Source organism: Bombina bombina, chromosome 1 (assembly GCF_027579735.1).
Source record: "Bombina bombina isolate aBomBom1 chromosome 1, aBomBom1.pri, whole genome shotgun sequence".
NCBI classification, from domain to species: domain Eukaryota; kingdom Metazoa; phylum Chordata; class Amphibia; order Anura; family Bombinatoridae; genus Bombina; species Bombina bombina.
In genome coordinates, this window is record NC_069499.1 from 177,494,529 (window position 1) to 177,515,779 (window position 21,251).

General features: G+C 37.2%; 1 protein-coding gene across 2 annotated transcripts in view; it reads left to right on the forward strand.

The window, feature by feature from the left end:
* The window catches only part of MBIP (MAP3K12 binding inhibitory protein 1), a 412,911-nt gene that overhangs the window by 172,273 nt on the left and 219,387 nt on the right, over positions 1 to 21,251 (forward strand). The window contains exon 1 of one of the 2 annotated variants that reach the window (XM_053697734.1): positions 6,016 to 6,119. The exons of the other annotated variant lie outside the window; for it this stretch is intronic. Within the exon in view, the coding sequence (XP_053553709.1) occupies positions 6,093 to 6,119 (27 nt within the window). The 5' untranslated portion in view covers positions 6,016 to 6,092. Of the gene's footprint in view, positions 1 to 6,015; positions 6,120 to 21,251 lie in introns of those variants that run through there. 2 annotated transcript variants of the gene reach the window in all.

Sequence of the window (21,251 nt, forward strand, 5' to 3'; positions counted from 1 at the left end):
CTTTAATATTCCTTTTGGAGGTCATTATCTCGGCTCCCCAGAAGTCTGGCAAAATCCCTCTTTTGTAGATTCCAGCTATTACACCTACAACAATCTTTTAATCGCTTCAGTACACCTTGTTATCACACTCAGTGTCGTTCATAATAAAGTAAACATATATATCAGCTCCTCCTGTCTGCTGCAGGCAGTCAAAGTAGTATACAGTCCCTCTTCTGGCCCTCTTCAGGTATTTAGTGTCACATTCATTGTTTTGTGTTTCTTCCTAGTACTCACTGATGAGAAGCGTCAAATTTGTTCACTTTTCTCCCTGCAGCCCCTTTACATTATTCCTCAGTGTGCTCCCTGCTGGTTCTTAGCAGCTGTCGCCCTTCCATATTAGATGCAGGTCTCCCTGTAAACCTCCGTCTGCAGCGAGGTCACCCATAACCTTTGCGGTGTTTACCGCTAATCAAATTGGCCCTTACTGTGTGGCCCCACGTGTGGGCACCCACTCCCTCTCAGGCAAACATCGCCATTAACTTGCGGTAGTCACCGCTACTCACTTCTTCCCCTTTCGGCTTAATCCGGCACCGCTTTGCAAGCAGATAGTTGATTCAGGTCGCCACGTGGCCTTTTATCATGGCCGCTGTCTCCTTGTATCTGTTTCACTTCGTGAGCGTGTTTCCCTGCCGGGTCTTATGTGCGGTTCACCGCCGCAAGTCTCACTTTGCTCTAACCTTCTGGGCTCACCTCCGGTCCTCTTATAGCCTGCTCACATGAGGCTATCTGCTCAAAAACGCCTGTCAGCTTACTTGGCTGTCTGGAGCTTCACCTTTATGCGGCCATTCCGCTCTCACTCCAGGCTCCGCCCCTCAGCCTTTTCATTTTTAACCATACAAAAGAATCATCTATATTTTTGATGCATATATTTATTTGATCACTTTTTCTTTAAAGGGGCCACTTGCATTTATGATTTTCAGACAAATGCAACCACTATAGAAAAATGTCTTGTTTTTTTTACATTCATCCACAAATGGACGTCTAATACTTACAATAAAATATAAAATAGTGAATGTATTGTGAATACATAAAAATTGTTTGAATAGTATATATGTATAAAAAACCTTATTCCCCAAAATATGAGAATAATTTGGGAGGAAACATTTTTTACATTGAAAACACGAAAATCGTGGAAAACTAGTGAATAAAAGTAAATAGAAATATTAAAGAAACACTAAATATACACTAATATTTGTAAAAGTCTTCAGTAAAAATTACGGGAATTGAACTTAAAGGGACACTGAACCCCAATTTTTTCTTTCGTGATTCAGACAGAGCATGACATTTTAAGTAACTTTCTAATTTACTCCTATTATCATTTTTTATTCATTCTCTTGGTATCTTTATTTGAAATGCAAGAATATAAGTTTAGATGCCGGCCTATTTTTGGTGAACAACCTGAGTTGTTCTTGCTGATTGGTGAATAAATTCATCCACCAATAAAAAAGTGCTGTCCAGAGGCTGAACAAAAAAAAAAATAAAGATAGCAAGATAATGAAGAAAAATTGATAATAGGAGTAAATAAGAAAGTTGCTTAAAATTGCTCTATCTGAATCATGAAAGAAAAAAATTTGGGTTCAGTGTCCCTTTAAAAGTGATTAATTGTGAGCAGTTATTTGGCCAGTATCAGTGTTATATATGTTTTAGTTAATTTATAAGATAAAATAGACTTTCAATAAAATTATAGAAAGACAGAGGTTATAAAACAATCATACAAACATAAGAAAATTATATAACATAACAATTAAAACACATTTCATAATAATAAAAACACATAGCATACAAAAACAAAAAAAAAATCACCAATCTACTATAGATCAGGACATAAAACAAAAAACAAAACAATATTCAATTACTTATTTCATGATATGTTAGAAATATAAAAATATAAAACATAAAGGGCGCGATCCGATATACGGCGCAGGTTTCGGCACAAGCGTGGAAACCCGCGCCGCCCGTAGTTTCAGCTCGCAACTCGAGCTATCACATATACGGTGCCGTCAGATGCTAAAGTGCCGTAAGTCTGACAAACTAGCGATGTCCAGAAATCTGCGTAAGTATAAATTTCTGGAGTCCCCAGTGACTTACGGCACTTTAGAAACTGCCGCCGCCTACAAAAACTTACTAAAATATTAAATCAGCCGTAACTGTCTAACACGCCTCCCAAAACTAGCCGACACGTATACCCCTCTATCCGCAATCCCCTCTCTCACTCCTAACAATAAATATATTAACCCCTAAACCGCCGCTCCCGGACCCCGACCGCCAGCTACATTAACTATATTACCCTCTAATATGACCCCCCTACACCGCCGCCACCTATTTTAACTATATTACCCCTTAATGTGAGCCCCCTTCCCCGCCGCCACCTACATTATATGTACTACCCCCTAATCTGACCCCCTTACACCGCCGACACCTATATTAAAATTATTAACCCCTAATCTAATCCCCCTACACCGCCGCCACCTATATTAAATTTCTAACCCCCTAATGTGAGCCCCCTACACCGCCGCCACCTACATTAAAATTATTACCCCCTAATGTGAGCCCCCTACAGTTTCTAAGTCTGCACCTAACACCCTAACATGTACCCCGAGTCTAAACACCCCTAACCTTACACTTATTAACCCCTAATCTGCCGCCCCTGCTATCACTGACACCTGCATTACACATTTAACCCCTAATCTGCCGCTCCAGACACCGCCGCAACCTACATTATCCCTATGTACCCCTAATCTGCTGCCCCCAACATCGCCGACACCTACATAATATTTATTAACCCCTAATCTGCCCCCCCCCAACGTCGCTGCTAATTTACCTACACTTATTAACCCCTAATCTGCCGACCGGACCTCTAATAAAGTTATTAACCCCTAAACCGCCGCACTCCCACCTCCCAAACCCTTTAATAAATAGTATTAACCCCTAATCTGCCCTCCCTAACATCGCCGCCACCTAACTTCAAGTATTAACCCTTAATCTGCCGACCGGACCTCGCCGCTACTCTAATAAATGTATTAACCCCTAAAGCTAAGTCTAAGCCTAACTCTAACACCCCCCTAAATTAAATATAATTTTAATCTAACAAAATAAATTAACTCTTATTAAATAAATTATTCCTATTTAAAGCTAAATACTTACCTGTAAAATAAACCCTAATATAGCTACAATATAACGAATAATTATATTGTAGCTATTTTAGGATTTATATTTATTTTACAGGCAACTTTGTATTTATTTTAACCAGGTACAATAGCTATTAAATAGTTATTTACCATTTAATAGCTACCTAGTTAAAATAATTACAAAATGACCTGTAAAATAAATCCTAACCTAAGTTACAATTGAACCTAACACTACACTATCAATAAATTAATTAAATAAATTACCTACAATTACATACAATTAAATAAACTAAACTAAATTACAAAAAAAACAAAACACTAAATTACAAAAAATAAAAAAAGATTACAAGAATTTTAAGCTAATTACACCTACTCTAAGCCCCCTAATAAAAAACCAAAGACCCCCAAAATAAAAAAATTTCCCTACCCTATTCTAAATTACAAAAGTTAACAGCTCTATTTCCAGCTCTCTTAATCTGGTTAGAACTGTAGTAACATGTTTTATGTGTTCTTCTAGAGATTCTGAATAAATAAGGATGTCATCGAGATAGATAATTACACAGACATCCAATAAATCCCTAAACACCTCGTTAATAAAGTGTTGAAAGGTCGCTGGGGCGTTACAGAGATCGAATGGCATCACAGTGTATTCATACAGACCGTATCTTGTACGAAACGCTGTGAGCCATTCGTCCCCTTTTCTTATACGTATCAAATTATAAGCGCCCCTTAGATCAAGTTTAGTATAAATAGAAGCCTTTCCCAACCGTTCTATTAATTCTTTTATCAGAGGTAATGGGTATCGATTTTTAATTGTTATCTTATTGAGCTGTCTGTAATCCACAATTGGTCTAAGAGTTCCATCTTTATTGCGCACAAAAAACATTCCAGCAGCTGCTGGTGATGTGGAAGGTCTTATGAACCCCTTTTGTAAATTTTCATCCAAATATTGTTTTAAGTGCTGAAGCTCTGGCTGATATAGTGGATAAATGTGACCAAATGCAATTGGGGATCCAGGAAGGAGTTTGATTGGACAATCATATGTCCTATGCGGGGGAAAAGTCTCCACCTCCTTTTTGTCAAATACATCCCGAAATTGGGAATAAATGTCAGGTACAGGGTGTTGTGAAATTTCGGCTTCATTGCATATATGTGAGGCAATATGTATAGGGAAACAATGTTGCTTACAGTGTTGAGATGTGTACTAAGAGTTTGCCAGTTGATGCTAGGTTGGTGTTGTTGTAACCAACTTAAACCTAGAATTAACGGAAACAGAGGTTATGGTGTTACATCAAATGATATGTATTCTTTGTGTCCGTCCTCTGTGACCATTAAAATAGGTGTTGTATGATGTGTGATTGGACCATTAGCTACTTGGCTACCATCAAAAACACGTAAGACATATGTTTTTTTTTTTTTTTATGTTATTTCATAATTGCTACACACCACATCTAAATCAATAAAGTTGCTTGAAGCACCGGAGTCAATGAGTGCCTTCAACATAATCTCTTTTGAGCCCCACTGTAATGAAACAAGTAAATGACAGTAAGATGGGTTATCAATTCTTTTGTCAGTAGTTGAACTCATATTATAGTTCTTACCTTTTTTTATCTTCAATTGGTTAGGGCACTCTTTTACTTCATGTTCTTTAGATGCGCAATAAAGACAGAGGTTATTTTCTCTTCTCCTCTTTTTCTCTTCAGGGCTTAAAGGTCCCCTGATTACTCCTATTTCCATAGGCTCTTCTGTTACTTTTTATGGCTGATATACTTTTCTAATGGTTGGTTCTGAGTTATATCTTTCCTTCTTACGTTCTCTGAAACGTCTGTCAATATTAATTGTCTAAACTTTCTGGTATATCTATTCTAGATAGCTGATCTTTCAGGGCTTCTGATAGGCTGAGTCTAAATTGATTTCGGAGTGAGATGTTGTTCCACTGCAAATCTTTTGATACCCTTTTAAACTCAGCTATATAGTCCTCAACGGGCCTTTTTCCCTGTTTAAGAGCTCTCATAGAATTTTCTGATGTGAGTTGTTTACATGGATCGTCATAAAGTAATGCCATAGCGTGGAAAAAACCTTCCAAATTGTCTAATATGGGATAATTTTGCTCAAAATAAGAGTTGGCCCAAGTTCTTGGCTCTGCTCTAAGATAAGATATGACTGTTAATACTCTTTGTTTATCAGTAGTGTATGTTTTTGGTCTCAAAGTAAAAAGTAGATAACATGCATTCTTAAAGTCCCAAAATTGGCTTCTATCGCCAGAAAATTTCTCTGGTGGTGAGACAACAGGCTCATTAACTGAATCTAAAGTAACCTGTTTAGGGGTTGCAGTAGCTTTTATTATGTCACGTAATGTCTGATTTTCTAATTGCAGCTCTCTTAGGCCTTGTGAGAGTTGGTCTACTCTCTGAGAGAGATTATAAACATGTGTGGGCAAATCTCCTTCATCCATTTTCAGGCTTGTTATTCTGTCACTGATGCTGTTTTAATCAGATATGTTCCTTAAGTAAAAGAATCAAATATGCAGATTTAGTCAAGTTAATAAAAGTAAGGTTGATTTGTCTCTGTTCTTATTATGTATTCTCATACTAGTTAAGAATATAATAAAAGCAGAATGTTTATGTTCCACGTTAAGAGAATGTAAAGTTCAACTTTAACAAATACATTCTTATATTGTGGTAGATAAGTGAGCAGTAAATAATATGTACTATGAGTTATGCTATCTGTGGACTCTTTAATAAATACTGACAGTTTGGGGCAAAGTCTAATGCAACATCGATGTTTACACAGCAAGAGAAAAAATGAGGCTGCATAGAAAAAAGCAATACTCTATCCGTGACAAGACAGATTCCAGTCAGTGCCGTAGGAGAAATAAAGTATCAATATGAATGTTACTTGTTGTGGCTGAACAGCTGATGCGGTATGACCGATACAATAGCAATATTGCAAGTAAGTATATGAAGCAAACAGTCTAATGATACAAGGGGAATATTGCGCAGTAAGTACTTACTGGGATCCGTGAGAGTTTGGTTACGATGACTCCAAAGTCCAGCTGAGTTCTGTTTGAGCGCGAAGCTCCGGGTAAGAAGTGGGAGGTCTCAAGATGCACGCTGACAATTCTGACAGGCTTCGAAGTAGAGACTGCTAAGAGCAGTGAACTAATGCAACAGGTGGCTTAATTGATACCGGTAGTGGTTCCTCAATAACAAGCAACAAATAATCTAACTAGGTTGCTTATAAAGGGAACGCAACAGCCAATTTAAAGGGACAGGCTGCTGAATTGCTTCAGTAGAAATAACATATATGACAGTATGTCACATATTATACAATATAGACCATAAATACTCATCAGTTTAAAGCTGCTACATTTATATTTTCATTGAGACCTTCTGCTACCCAAAAATAATTGTATATATTCAATGAGCTTTATGATCTCCCTCATGCTGTTGTACACAATGACGTGAGATACTAATAGTTACATTGTAACTAGCTTAAGGTTTATTTTTATTTTACAGGCAACTTTGTATTTATTTTAATAACTACCTAGTTAAAATAAAGACAAATTTACCTGTAAAATAAAACCTAACCTAAGTTACAATTACACCTAACACTACACTACAATTAAAGGCCTCCAAAATGTATATATATATATATTCAATGGTGACGTTTTGGGGTACGCAAACCCCTTCGTTTTGGTCTGAGGAAGGGGTTTGCGTACCCCGAAACATCACCATTGAATAAATAAGGTATTATTTGAACTGAATCCAGCGAGTGCAGTCCCTACTTGTTGATATATATATATGTGTGTGTATTTATATGTGTATATATGTATATACATATATACATAGATAAATACATAAATACACATGTAAATAAAAAATATTATTAATATTTATATGCATAAGTTTTATCAGATAGTGTATATATGAGTGTAATACTTTATATTATTGTATTTATGTTGTGTTTCGTGCACACTTTTTTGCAATTCCTTTTGCTAGGGGGTTGATTCATCAAGCTCTGTATGGAGCTGTATGGAGCTGTTTCCATGTGGGCCTTCAGGCTCGCCGGAAACAGAAGTTAAGAAGCAGCGGTCTTAAGACGGCTGCTCCTTAAAGGGACATTATACACTCATTTTTTCTTTGCATAAATGTTTTGTAGATGATCTATTTATATAGCCCATGAAGTTTTTTTTTAAACAAAATGTATAGTTTTGCTTGTTTTTAAATAACATTGATCTGATTTTCAGACTCCTAATCAAGCCCCAAAGTTTTATGAGAATACTGACGTATACCTATTCCAGCTTGCTTCTGTTTGTGTAAAGGGTCTTTTCATATGCCAAAGTAGGGGGAGGGTGGAGTGTCTTATATGCCACTTGCAGTGGGCTTTCCAGCTACCTTTTCAACAGAGCTAAACTGAGAGCTTCTAAGTAAGTTTTTAAACAGTTTTATACTGGATTTTTTATATCAGTATCTGTGCATCTTATTCTTTATAGTAGTGTCTATTACATGCAGTTATATTAAAATGAGTGTATACTGTCCCTTTAACTCGTCCGCCCCTATGAGGTGGCGGACAGCAATCCGCACGATCGCATACGATTGGGTTGATTGACACCCCCTGCTAATGGCCGATTGCCCGCGAATGTGCAGTGGGTGGCATTGCACAAGCATTTCTAGTGAAATGCTTGTGCAATGATAAATGCCGACAGCCTATGCTGTTGGCATTTATCTATGTGCTGCGGACATGATCCACGTCTGCACATTGACAATTCGGCCCCTTGGTCTCCACTTGCACAAACCCACCACGCACTAAATTTGTTTGCGCTCGAGCAAACACATTTACTTTCAACTTGTAATATGCGAGCAAGTCATTGCCCAGTTATAATCTAGTCCATTATGGGCCAGATTCATAGATGCTCATGAGGTTGCCTAGGATCCTCGTTGTGAAGGCAAGTTCATGTTCAAACACTAAAGATTGTGGATAAGAGTTGTCCACAGAAAAGTATGCAAACGGCACTCTAATTCCAAGAATCAAGAAATGGCGGTATTCGAAAGTTAAAACATAACTTTTAATTGATTAACTTAAAATGGTAAACACTCCAACACAACATGCATACATTAAAAATATCTAATCTATGTGGTCAATAGTTAATCGTGAAAGAAGGTGAGATGGATAATTGATATCTGGCCTGATAGACAGTTAATAACACCTTCTGTTGTTAATACACTTGTTTAAGCTATGTAGAGTACATTGGTGCAAACATTTAGTTGATATGTTCAGCGTTAATGTTGGTTTCCACACCGTGGTAGTGAAAGGAAATTTAATTTGTTTATGTAGTCTCAGATTCAGGAATATTCTGACTGTCAATTGCTCTCGTGTAATACGTTCTGTAAGTAACGTATTATCGAGAGCTGTCAGAATATATCGCTGGTGTGGAAATATGGGGGAGAAAAAGGGAGTGTGTTGACTGTGGAGTTAATGTGTCATGCTTGGATACGTTAGATGTTCCGCAATTTTATGCCTAAGTGCTATATTGAGCAAGTGTAATATTAGGTATTGGTATTAAGATGCTGCATTATCACATATTCTCACTATAAGGCATGTCATAAATTGGAAACACAGATATTAGCGATCCATAGTTTAAGTCTATGTATCTATATACTTTGTTTGTCCGGTTTGAGTTTAAGCTAATGTTATAATGTAATGAATATTAAAATATAATTTGGCTTCCCTTATCTCAGAAAGAACGTGGTATTAGTACTTTCCCATATATTATCTGATGTTAGTATATAATGGAATGGTCCCAGTACGACAATTATCACTATACTGGTTAAATTCCAAATACTGTGTATACTATGGTAAGTATCGTATGGTTGTAGTCTATTAACCAGGTTTATTGGCTTGGCTTCATAATATTAAATTACTTCACTAGCGTAAAAACTGGGTCACACATCTACTTCAGAGAATAATCAATAGTTATAACTAATTCCGGAGAAGTGATTGTAATAGAGAAGCACTTTGCTTATATTGGCAAGTGTCCTAATTGATCTCCTGGCTGTTAGATTTCGTATTTAAAGAGAAACGATTATTATTATGTATCGCTTGTTATAACATACTCTAAAGCAGTGATTGTAATAAAGTAACACTTTGCTTATATTAGCCAGTGTCCTAATCGATCTCCTGGCTGTTTGATTTTGGTGTTTAAAGACAGTGATTATTATTGTGTATCGCTTGTCCAAACTATATGATTACCAGTTAACCCTGGGTTTAAATGTATATGTGAATATATAGATATTTAGAGTTGGCGAGTTTCATACTTGTGATGTTGAAATACTTGTAATATCCTTGTAGGTGAGACCCGGATTGTTACTATAAATATAATGTATCAATCACCCTAGAAGAGCGTAACATTTGTATCAGAATTACTTGTAGTGACAGTACCCTGGTATTTCTAGTATCAGATCCGCCAATGAGGTTAAATTGTCTACTTATATATCCACGTTCACATTCACACTATTATTTATATTAAATCAACCGAGATATACCTGACAAAACATTCATTCTGTTTGTACAAGACTTTCTCATTACGCTAATATAATACACACAAAATTGTGCTGTAATTCTTATAGGTACAGAGCTGTTATGACACGCTGTGTGTAATCACAGTCAGTTGTTATCGTAGCTCAGCATTTCTGGCTCCCTATTGCTCCCGCTAACATAATCGCGATTATAATTGATAGGTTATTTTGACCATTAGATATTAAAGTGTGTGCTATTCAAAGCTAATGCTTAGACCACATAGATTAAGCTAAAACAGCGTCCGTGCTGCTGATGCGTTTCGCCCGTGCTGGCTTTTTCAAAGGCAGCGAGCCACCGGAATTCATTCTATTTAAAGTTTAGTGTACCGGAAATCCCGCCTCTTCTTTAATTTTCATTGGGATCTACGATGTCAATCAAAGTTACGTTACATTTAAGATGGTATATACCTATTACTGATATGTTAGTACAATTAATTATTTGAATATAATTTTTATATTACTCTTATTTACATTAAATCAACATGTATGTTCATATATCTTATTGGCTTCTAAATAAATTTCTATGTTGGTCAATTATTTGTGTGTAATATCTTGATTATCATATGATAAAGGTGGAAAAGCAACAGAATTCTATATTTATTTATATGTTACTATTGTTCAGAAATAATAAAATTATCTGATCTTAAAAATTGATTATGATTAGCATTGTTATGGTCAATTTGCCACCTAATTCTATCTATAGCCAACACATTGCAATCTTGACTACATATTTATGATTATCTGATTGTTTATTAATTATTGATGTTGTTATAATTACACTGCTGTACCACTTTAGATATTCTTATTGATTGTGTATATGTTTGTATATTATCCAATTTCTAAATTAAATATCTTGTATGTTCTTTATTTATCTATAGGAACCTTCCATATACAAGTTTTAGTTGATAAAAATATTATACAGTCAAAAATTGCATTATTGTAGATATATAAATAATCCCTTATTTTTTAAAAATATTCATTATTCATAGATATATACCTCTTGCCCCTCATAGTGTTATCTGTTTGGTTTAAATTAGGATGTGAATCTCTAGATAAATAGTGTCCACCTGATACTATTAAGGTGTTTAGGTGATTCTAGTGTACTTGGATTAGCAGTGAATAATCTCTAATAATTTAAAAAGGTGATGTTGTAGTGAGGGTTCATAAATAGTTTACACATATCAATCTGATAAAAATATCATTCTAGTGATGTGCATATGTGATATTGAAATAGCTGTAGATTAATTTCTACTTGTGATTATCTGTTCTAAGATCTTCTGCTTTAGAATTTGGATCATTTTCAAAGTTACATTGCTGTGCTCCTCTTTAAACGTGTCTTACTGTGAATATCTACTTCATTCAGTGTGTGATGAGTTCTTTTTTGTAAAGAAGAAGAAAAAAGGTGATAGTTGTGTCATAAATTCAAGTGCCTATGAAAGTTGAGAAACAACTTCGTGTATTGAATGTGCTATCTTTTTGATTAACATAATATGAATGTAGAGAGATGAATTGTTATTATTTATTCCATGGTGATAGACTGAGCATGAATTATATACTTAAATATGTAGGCCTAGATTTAGAGTTCGGCGGTAGCCGTCAAAACCAGCGTTAGAGGCTCCTAACGCTGGTTTTGGCCGCCCGCTGGTATTTGGAGTCAGTGATTAAAGGGTCTAACGCTCACTTTACAGCCGCGACTTTTCCATACCGCAGATCCCCCTACGCCATTTGCGTAGCCTATCTTTTCAATGGGATCTTCCTAACGCCGGTATTTAGAGTCGTTTCTGCAGTGAGCGTTAGAGCTCTAACGACAAGATTCCAGCCGCCTGAAAATAGCAGGAGTTAAGAGCTTTCTGGCTAACGCCGGTTTATAAAGCTCTTAACTACTGTACCCTAAAGTACACTAACACCCATAAACTACCTATGTACCCCTAAACCGAGGTCCCCCCACATCGCCGACACTCGATTAAAAATTTTAACCCCTAATCTGCCGACCGCCACCTACGTTATACTTATGTACCCCTAATCTGCTGCCCCTAACACCGCCGACCCCTGTATTATATCTATTAACCCCTAACTTGCCCCCCACAACGTCGCCGCAAGCTACTTAAAATAATTAACCCCTAATCTTCCGACCGCAAATCGCCGCCACCTACGTTATCCCTATGTACCCCTAATCTGCTACCCCTAACATCGCCGACCCCTATGTTATATTTATTAACCCCTAATCTGCCCCCCTCAACGTCGCCGACACCTACCTACACTTATTAACCCCTAATCTGCCGAGCGGACCTGAGCGCTACTATAATAAAGTTATTAACCCCTAATCCGCCTCACTAACCCTATCATAAATAGTATTAACCCCTAATCTGCCCTCCCTAACATCGCCGACACCTACCTTCAATTATTAACCCCTAATCTGCCGACCGGAGCTCACCGCTATTCTAATAAATGTATTAACCCCTAAAGCTAAGTCTAACCCTAACACTAACACCCCCCTAAGTTAAATATAATTTTTATCTAACGAAATAAATTAACTCTTATTAAATAAATAATTCCTATTTAAAGCTAAATACTTACCTGTAAAATACATCCTAATATAGCTACAATATAAATTATAATTATATTATAGCTATTTTAGGATTAATATTTATTTTACAGGCAACTTTGTAATTATTTTAACCAGGTACAATAGCTATTAAATAGTTAAGAACTATTTAATAGTTACCTAGTTAAAATAATTACAAATTTACCTGTAAAATAAATCCTAACCTAAGATATAATTAAACCTAACACTACCCTATCAATAAAATAATTAAATAAACTACCTACAATTACCTACAATTAACCTAACACTACACTATCAATAAATTAATTAAACACAATTGCTACAAATAAATAAAATTAAATAAACTATCTAAAGTACAAAAAATAAAAAAGAACTAAGTTACAGAAAATAATAAAATATTTACAAAGATAAGAAAAATATTACAACAATTTTAAACTAATTACACCTACTCTAAGCCCCCTAATAAAATAACAAAGCCCCCCAAAATAAAAAATTCCCTACCCTATTCTAAAATACAAATATTACAAGCTCTTTTACCTTACCAGCCCTGAACAGGGCCCTTTGCGGGGCATGCCCCAAGAATTTCAGCTCTTTTGCCTGTAAAAAAAAACATACAATACCCCCCCCCAACATTACAACCCACCACCCACATACCCCTAATCTAACCCAAACCCCCCTTAAATAAACCTAACACTACCCCCCTGATGATCTTCCTACCTTGTCTTCACCATGCCAGGTTCACCGATTCGTCCTGGCTCCAAGATCTTCATCCAACCCAAGCGGGGGCTAGACATCCACTGAAGAAGTCCAGAAGAGGGTCCAAAGTCTTCCTCCTATCCGGCAAGAAGAGGACATCCGGACCGGCAAACATCTTCTCCAAGCGGCATCTTCTATCTTCTTCCATCCGATGACGACCGGCTCCATCTTGAAGACCTCCAGCGCGGATCCATCCTCTTCTTCCGACGACTAGACGACGAATGACGGTTCCTTTAAGGGACGTCATCCAAGATGGCGTCCCTCGAATTCCGATTGGCTGATAGGATTCTATCAGCCAATCGGAATTAAGGTAGGAATTTTCTGATTGGCTGATGGAATCAGCCAATCAGAATATAGTTCAATCCGATTGGCTGATCCAATCAGCCAATCAGATTGAGCTCGCATTCTATTGGCTGTTCCGATCAGCCAATAGAATGCGAGCTCAATCTGATTGGCTGATTGGATCAGCCAATCGGATTGAACTATATTCTGATTGGCTGATTCCATCAGCCAATCAGAAAATTCCTACCTTAATTCCGATTGGCTGATAGAATCCTATCAGCCAATCGGAATTCGAGGGACGCCATCTTGGATGACGTCCCTTAAAGGAACCGTCATTCGTCGTCTAGTCGTCGGAAGAAGAGGATGGATCCGCGCTGGAGGTCTTCAAGATGGAGCCGGTCGTCATCGGATGGAAGAAGATAGAAGATGCCGCTTGGAGAAGATGTTTGCCGGTCCGGATGTCCTCTTCTTGCCGGATAGGAGGAAGACTTTGGACCCTCTTCTGGACTTCTTCAGTGGATGTCTAGCCCCCGCTTGGGTTGGATGAAGATCTTGGAGCCAGGACGGATCGGTGAACCTGGCATGGTGAAGACAAGGTAGGAAGATCATCAGGGGGGTAGTGTTAGGTTTATTTAAGGGGGGTTTGGGTTAGATTAGGGGTATGTGGGTGGTGGGTTGTAATGTTGGGGGGGGGGGGTATTGTATGTTTTTTTTTACAGGCAAAAGAGCTGAAATTCTTGGGGCATGCCCCGCAAAGGGCCCTGTTCAGGGCTGGTAAGGTAAAAGAGCTTGTAATATTTGTATTTTAGAATAGGGTAGGGAATTTTTTATTTTGGGGGGCTTTGTTATTTTATTAGGGGGCTTAGAGTAGGTGTAATTAGTTTAAAATTGTTGTAATATTTTTCTTATGTTTGTAAATATTTTATTATTTTCTGTAACTTAGTTCTTTTTTATTTTTTGTACTTTAGATAGTTTATTTAATTTTATTTATTTGTAGCAATTGTGTTTAATTAATTTATTGATAGTGTAGTGTTAGGTTAATTGTAGGTAATTGTAGGTAGTTTATTTAATTATTTTATTGATAGGGTAGTGTTAGGTTTAATTATATCTTAGGTTAGGATTTATTTTACAGGTAAATTTGTTATTATTTTAACTAGGTAACTATTAAATAGTTCTTAACTATTTAATAGCTATTGTACCTGGTTAAAATAATTACAAAGTTGCCTGTAAAATAAATATTAATCCTAAAATAGCTATAATATAATTATAATTTATATTGTAGCTATATTAGGATTTATTTTACAGGTAAGTATTTAGCTTTAAATAGGAATCATTTATTTAATAAGAGTTAATTTATTTCGTTAGATAAAAATTATATTTAACTTAGGGGGGTGTTAGTGTTAGGGTTAGACTTAGCTTTAGGGGTTAATACATTTATTAGAATAGCGGTGAGCTCCGGTCGGCAGATTAGGGGTTAATAATTGAAGGTAGGTGTCGGCGATGTTAGGGAGGGCAGATTAGGGGTTAATACTATTTATGATAGGGTTAGTGAGGCGGATTAGGGGTTAATAACTTTATTATAGTAGCGCTCAGGTCCGCTCGGCAGATTAGGGGTTAATAAGTGTAGGCAGGTGTCGGCGACGTTGTGGGGGGCAGATTAGGGGTTAATAAATATAACATAGGGGTCGGCGATGTTAGGGCAGCAGATTAGGGGTACATAGGGATAACGTAGGTGGCGGCGGTTTACGGAGCGGCAGATTAGGGGTTAAAAGTGTAATGCAGGGGTCAGCGATAGCGGGGGCGGCAGATTAGGGGTTAATAAGTGTAAGGTTAGGGGTGTTTAGACTCGAGGTACATGTTAGAGTGTTAGGTGCAGACGTAGGAAGTGTTTCCCCATAGGAAACAATGGGGCTGCGTTAAGAGCTGAACGCTGCTTTTTTGCAGGTGTTAGGTTTTTTTTCAGCTCAAACAGCCCCATTGTTTCCTATGGGAGAATCGTGCACGAGCACGTTTTTGATGCCGGCCGCGTCCGTAAGCAACTCTGGTATCGAGAGTTGCATTTGCGGTAAATATGCTCTACGCTCCTTTTTTGGAGCCTAACGCAGCATTTGTTTGAACTCTCGATACCAGAGTTAAATTTATGGTGCGGCCAGAAAAAAACCCGCGGAGCGTTAACAGCCCTTTTACCGCCGAACTCCAAATCTAGGCCGTAGTGTTTAGACTCATAGTGTCTTTTGTTTTATCCCTCTTAATATGCTATACATATAAAGTGACTTCATATACTTGATTAACTTTATGTATTATTTTTTTAACAAGGAGATATTTATATTCTTGTGAATTAGACTATCTGATGGACCTCATATTGTTGTGTTCTTCATTTATTGTATCTTATGTACCATTCATTATTTCTCAAATGTTCCTCTACTTCTTAGAGGCCTATATATGGAGCATCCTATTGGATATCTCATTATTATACTGTTTGACATAGATATACAATTTTACTTTGATTGATCTCTGGAGCTTGTTATAATCATTTCAATAAACATGTCGTTTTAGAGAAAGACATAGTAATTGTTCTGTTCGTTCATTCCATTTGGTTGAACTGTGTTTAGTAAATAGATCCATTTACTTTCTGCCTTTAATAGGGCAGTTTCCAAGTCTCCTCCTCTAATACCAAGAGATACCTTCTCAATTCCCCAACATTCTAGTTCTTCTTTGTTGGAATTGTGATGTTTAAGGAAGTGTGATGCTACGCTGGTAATTGTCTTGCCTCTTTCTTGGTCTTTAATTGCATTGGTGATATTTCTTAGATGCTCTATTAACCTCGTTCTTAATTTACGGGTCGTCATCCCCACGTACAGGAGGTATCATCTACAGCGTAATACATATATTACTCCCTCAGTATTACAGCTTATGTATTTATTGACACGGTGTCGAGTTCCAAATCTATCTTCAAATATCGTTATCCTTCTGATGTGATGGCATCTACTACAATTAGCGCAGCGCTAACAGCCTGGATTGAATCCAGATTTTGTTCTTGTTCTACTGAAGTGGCTGCTACTGACCATATCTTTTAAGTTCCTTGTATGTCTGTAGCCAATTGACGGTTTTTCTCCCAATTTGCTCTTTAAGATCAGATCAGTCATAAGTATTTTCCAGTGGTTATTTATAATCTCCACTATTTGAGGTGTTTGACTGTTGTATGTTAGAATCAATCTGAGGATTTGGGATTCCTTTTTGGATTTGGTTTTAAGTAAATCTTTTCGCTCTGTATGTCTAGCTCTGAACTTAGCCTTCTTGATGCTACGTTTACTGTAACCGCGATTAAAGGGTCAGTCTACACCAGAATTTTTATTGTTTTAAAAGATAGATAATCCCTTTATTACCCATTTCCCAGTTTTGCATAACCAACACAGTTATAATAATATACTTTTAACCTCTGTGATTATCTTGTATCTAAGCCTCTGCAAACTGCCCCTTTTTTCAGTTCTTTTGACAGACTTGCAGTCTAGCCAATCAGTGCCTGCTCCCAGATTACTTCACGTGCACGAGCACAGTGTTATCTATATGAAATATGTGAACTAACACCCTCTAGTGGTGAAAAACTGTTAAAATGCAATCTGAAAGAGGTGGGCTTCAAGGTCTAAGAAATTAGCATATGAACCTCCTAGGTTAAGCTTTCAACTAAGAATACCAAGAGAACAAAGCAAAATTGGTTATAAAAGTAAATTGGAAAATTGTTTAAAATTACATGCCTTGCCTGATGAAACGGTCTGGAATAGACTGAGAAACGCGTTGCAAAATAAATACTGTTTGTTTTATACCACGACCCGGTATTTTTGCGCTTTCCACAATCCACTTGTTTTTGAAACAGGACTTTTACCACGGAACCTTTCATACACTGACACTGTCAGTTTTGGAGAAAAGTCTCGGTGGCGTGAGTGCAGCTGGAGAACACCTATCAGCTTACAGCTCACCTGGTCTGGCCATTGGCCCTAAAAAACGTGGGTGCTACTTTCTAGACGCCTATCTGGATTCCACAGGTCCTCTGGGTGAGACCTCCAGCGTACTGACTGCTGGAATTTGAATGTCAGCCTGCTTTATCGCACCTTATTCATTTAAGGTGCCACTTTCCTTGTGAGTAGTTTTTTGCAGATCACTTTTATATTTGTTGTTTGAACGATTCACACTATGTTGGCGCCCCTTGTTTATCTTCCATTCTAGACACCCTGACCCATCGCACCGCGGGACACAAGAGGAGCACGCCAAACACCTGAACACATCACCGTTCACATATTAGGATTGGACACTTATTTTTTACATCACAGCAATTTTTGGGACATTGATAAGTACTTTTTTTATATATTTTACTCATCGCCACAAATATCATTGTTTATCTGTGATATCTGATTATTTCAATGTATCACTAATATTATACACAAATTGTCCTGAGCACTTGTTTTACACACAATTTATTTTCGTCATTATTATAAATTTTTCACACATACCAAACACTGTGCTGTTTATAACAATAATTTTTTTATTTATGCATACGGGTACAAACCCAATCATAAAGTGTTAGGTCCTACTTTGATAACCTGTGTTCCAAGCGCATCCTCTTAAGTTTTTTCCTCCTCAGGAATTTCTTTTTATATTATTTAGCTCTGAACTTCGCCTTCTTGATGCTACGTTTACTGTAACCGCGATTAAAGGGTCAGTCTACACCAGAATTTTTATTGTTTTAAAAGATAGATAATCCCTTTATTACCCATTTCCCAGTTTTGCATAACCAACACAGTTATAATAATATACTTTTAACCTCTGTGATTATCTTGTATCTAAGCCTCTGCAAACTGCCCCTTTTTTCAGTTCTTTTGACAGACTTGCAGTCTAGCCAATCAGTGCCTGCTCCCAGATTACTTCACGTGCACGAGCACAGTGTTATCTATATGAAATATGTGAACTAACACCCTCTAGTGGTGAAAAACTGTTAAAATGCAATCTGAAAGAGGTGGGCTTCAAGGTCTAAGAAATTAGCATATGAACCTCCTAGGTTAAGCTTTCAACTAAGAATACCAAGAGAACAAAGCAAAATTGGTTATAAAAGTAAATTGGAAAATTGTTTAAAATTACATGCTCTATCTGAATCGTGAAAGTTTATTTTTGCCTAGACTGTCCCTTTAATTAACCTCTGTTCCAATTCTGTGGCTCTTTGTTCAAATGTAGGGATATCCGAGCAGTTTCATCTTGTTCTCACAAATTCTCCAGAAGGCAAGGCTCTAATTGTCCCTGGGGCGTGAGCACTTGTGCTATACAAAAGGCTATTAGTTGCCGTTTTCTTTCTGTATAGTTCCGTTCTTATATTACCTGTACAATCCTTGTGTATAGTTATATCAAGAAAGTTAATTGCTTCCTGACTTGCTTCATGTGTCAACTTTATATTTAACTCATTATTGTTCAATTTTTCAAGGAATTCCTGTAGTTTCTCATGGGTTCCTTCCCAGATAAAGAAGATATCATCAATATATCTTAGCCATATGGGGATCAAATTAGTATAGCTGGTATTATTATCTGAGAAAACATGTTCAGCCTCCCACCATCCGAGAAACAGGTTTGCATAGGTGGGGGCACATGCGGGCCCCATGGCCGTTACACGAGTTTGAAGATAGTATCTGTTGTGAAATATAAAGAAGTTGTAGTTTAATACAAAATTCAATAGTCTTAGTATGAATTTGTCATGTTCTTTATCTTCTTCAGAGTGTAATTCCAGGAAATATTTCACTGCTCTTAACCCCATTTTATGGTCAATAGAGGTGTAGAGAGATTCTACATCTGTCGTCACCAGCCAAACCTCATCCTCTAAATTTAAATCTTCCAGTCTGTGAAGTAATTGCATAGTGTCCCGTATGTGGGATGGTCATTCTTGTACATATTGTCTTAGTCTATAATCCACATATTGGCTTGCCTTTTCGGTCAGGCAGCCTATTCCAGACACTATTGGTCTACCGGGAGGGTTATGTTGATCCTTATGAATTTTGGGTATTATGTAAAAAGTGGCTACCTTGGGATTGGGTACAGTTAAGAACTCTGAAGTAGATGTGTGACCCAGTTTTTATGCTAGTGAAGTAATTTAATATTATGAAGCCAAGCCAATAAACCTGGTTAATAGAATAGAACCATATGATACTTACCATAGTATACACAGTATTTGGAATTTAACCAGTATAGTGATAATTGTCATACTGGGACCATTCCATTATATACTAACATCAGATAATATATGGGAAAGTACTAATACCACGTTCTTTCTGAGAAAAGGGAAGCCACATTATATTTTAATATTCATTACATTATAACATTAGCTTAAACCCAAACCGGACAAACAAAGTATATAAATACATAGACTTAAACTATGGATCGCTAATATCTGTGTTTCCAATTCATGACATGCCTTATAGTGAGAATATGTGATAATGGAGCATCTTAATACCAATACCTAATATTACACTTGCTCAATATAGCACTTAGGCATAAAATTGCGGAACATCTAACGTATCCAAGCATGACTCATTAACTCCACAGTCCACACACTCCCTTTTTCTCCCCCATATTTCCACACCAGCGATATATTCTGACAGCTCTCGATAATACGTTACTTACAGAACGTATTACACGAGAACAATTGACAGTCAGAATATTCCTGAATCTGAGACTACATAAACAAATTAAATTTCCTTTCACTACCACGGTGTGGAAACCAACATTAACGCTGAACATATCAACTAAATGTTTGCACCAATGTACTCTCCTTAGCTTAAACAAGTGTATTAACAACAGAAGGTGTTATTAACTGTCTATCAGGCCAGATATCAATTATCCATCTCACCTTCTTTAACGATTAACTATTGACCACATAGATTAGATATTTTTAATGTATGCATGTTGTGTTGGAGTGTTTACCATTTTAAGTTAATCAATTAAAAGTTATGTTTTAACTTTCGAATACCGCCATTTCTTGAGTCTGGGCATTAGAGTGCCGTTTGCATACTTTTCTGTGGACAACTCTTATCCACAATCTTTAGTGTTTAATTAACTTATGCTGAGCACCAACCCACATATTAATAACGAGTGGATGATAGCACATTCGCACAGTCTCTAAATAAAGTGAGACCACATTATAAAGAATTAAGTGGGGATTGCCAAATTCTTATAGTGCCATTGTCACTTCTCTTTTCTTGAAGTTCATGTTCAACCCTTCGCTTGTATTTTCTACAGATTCAGAGTTTAGTTATTAAACTATAGAGTAGCCCAATACATGAATTCTTAAACATGATACGAAAACCTATTGCCTAATGATTAAACAATTACAACAACAGCTTCAGAAACGTTTGCAGACTGAACGACGAATGACGGTTCCTTTAAATGACGTCATCCAAGATGGAGTCCCTCGAATTCCGATCGGAACAGCCAATAGAATGCGAGCTCAATCTGATTGGCTGATTGGATCCTACCTTAATTCCTTAATTGGCTGAATATTCCTACCTTAATTCCGATTGGCTGATCCTATCAGCCAATCGGAATTCGAGGGACGCCATCTTGGATGACGTAATTTAAAGGAACCGTCATTCGTCGTTCAGTCGTCGGCCAGGATGGATGTTCCGCGTCGGAGGTCTTCAGGATGCTGCCGCTCCGCTTCGGATGGATGACGATAGAAGATGCCTCTTGGATGAAGACTTCAATCGGATGGAAGACCTCTTCTGCCCCGCTTGGATGAAGACTTCTACCGGATGGAGGACCTCTTCTTGCTCCGCTTGGATGAAGAATTTGGCTCGGCCTGGTGAAGACGACTCAAGGTAGGGAGATCTTCAGGGGCTTAGTGTTAGGTTTATTTAAGGGGGGTTT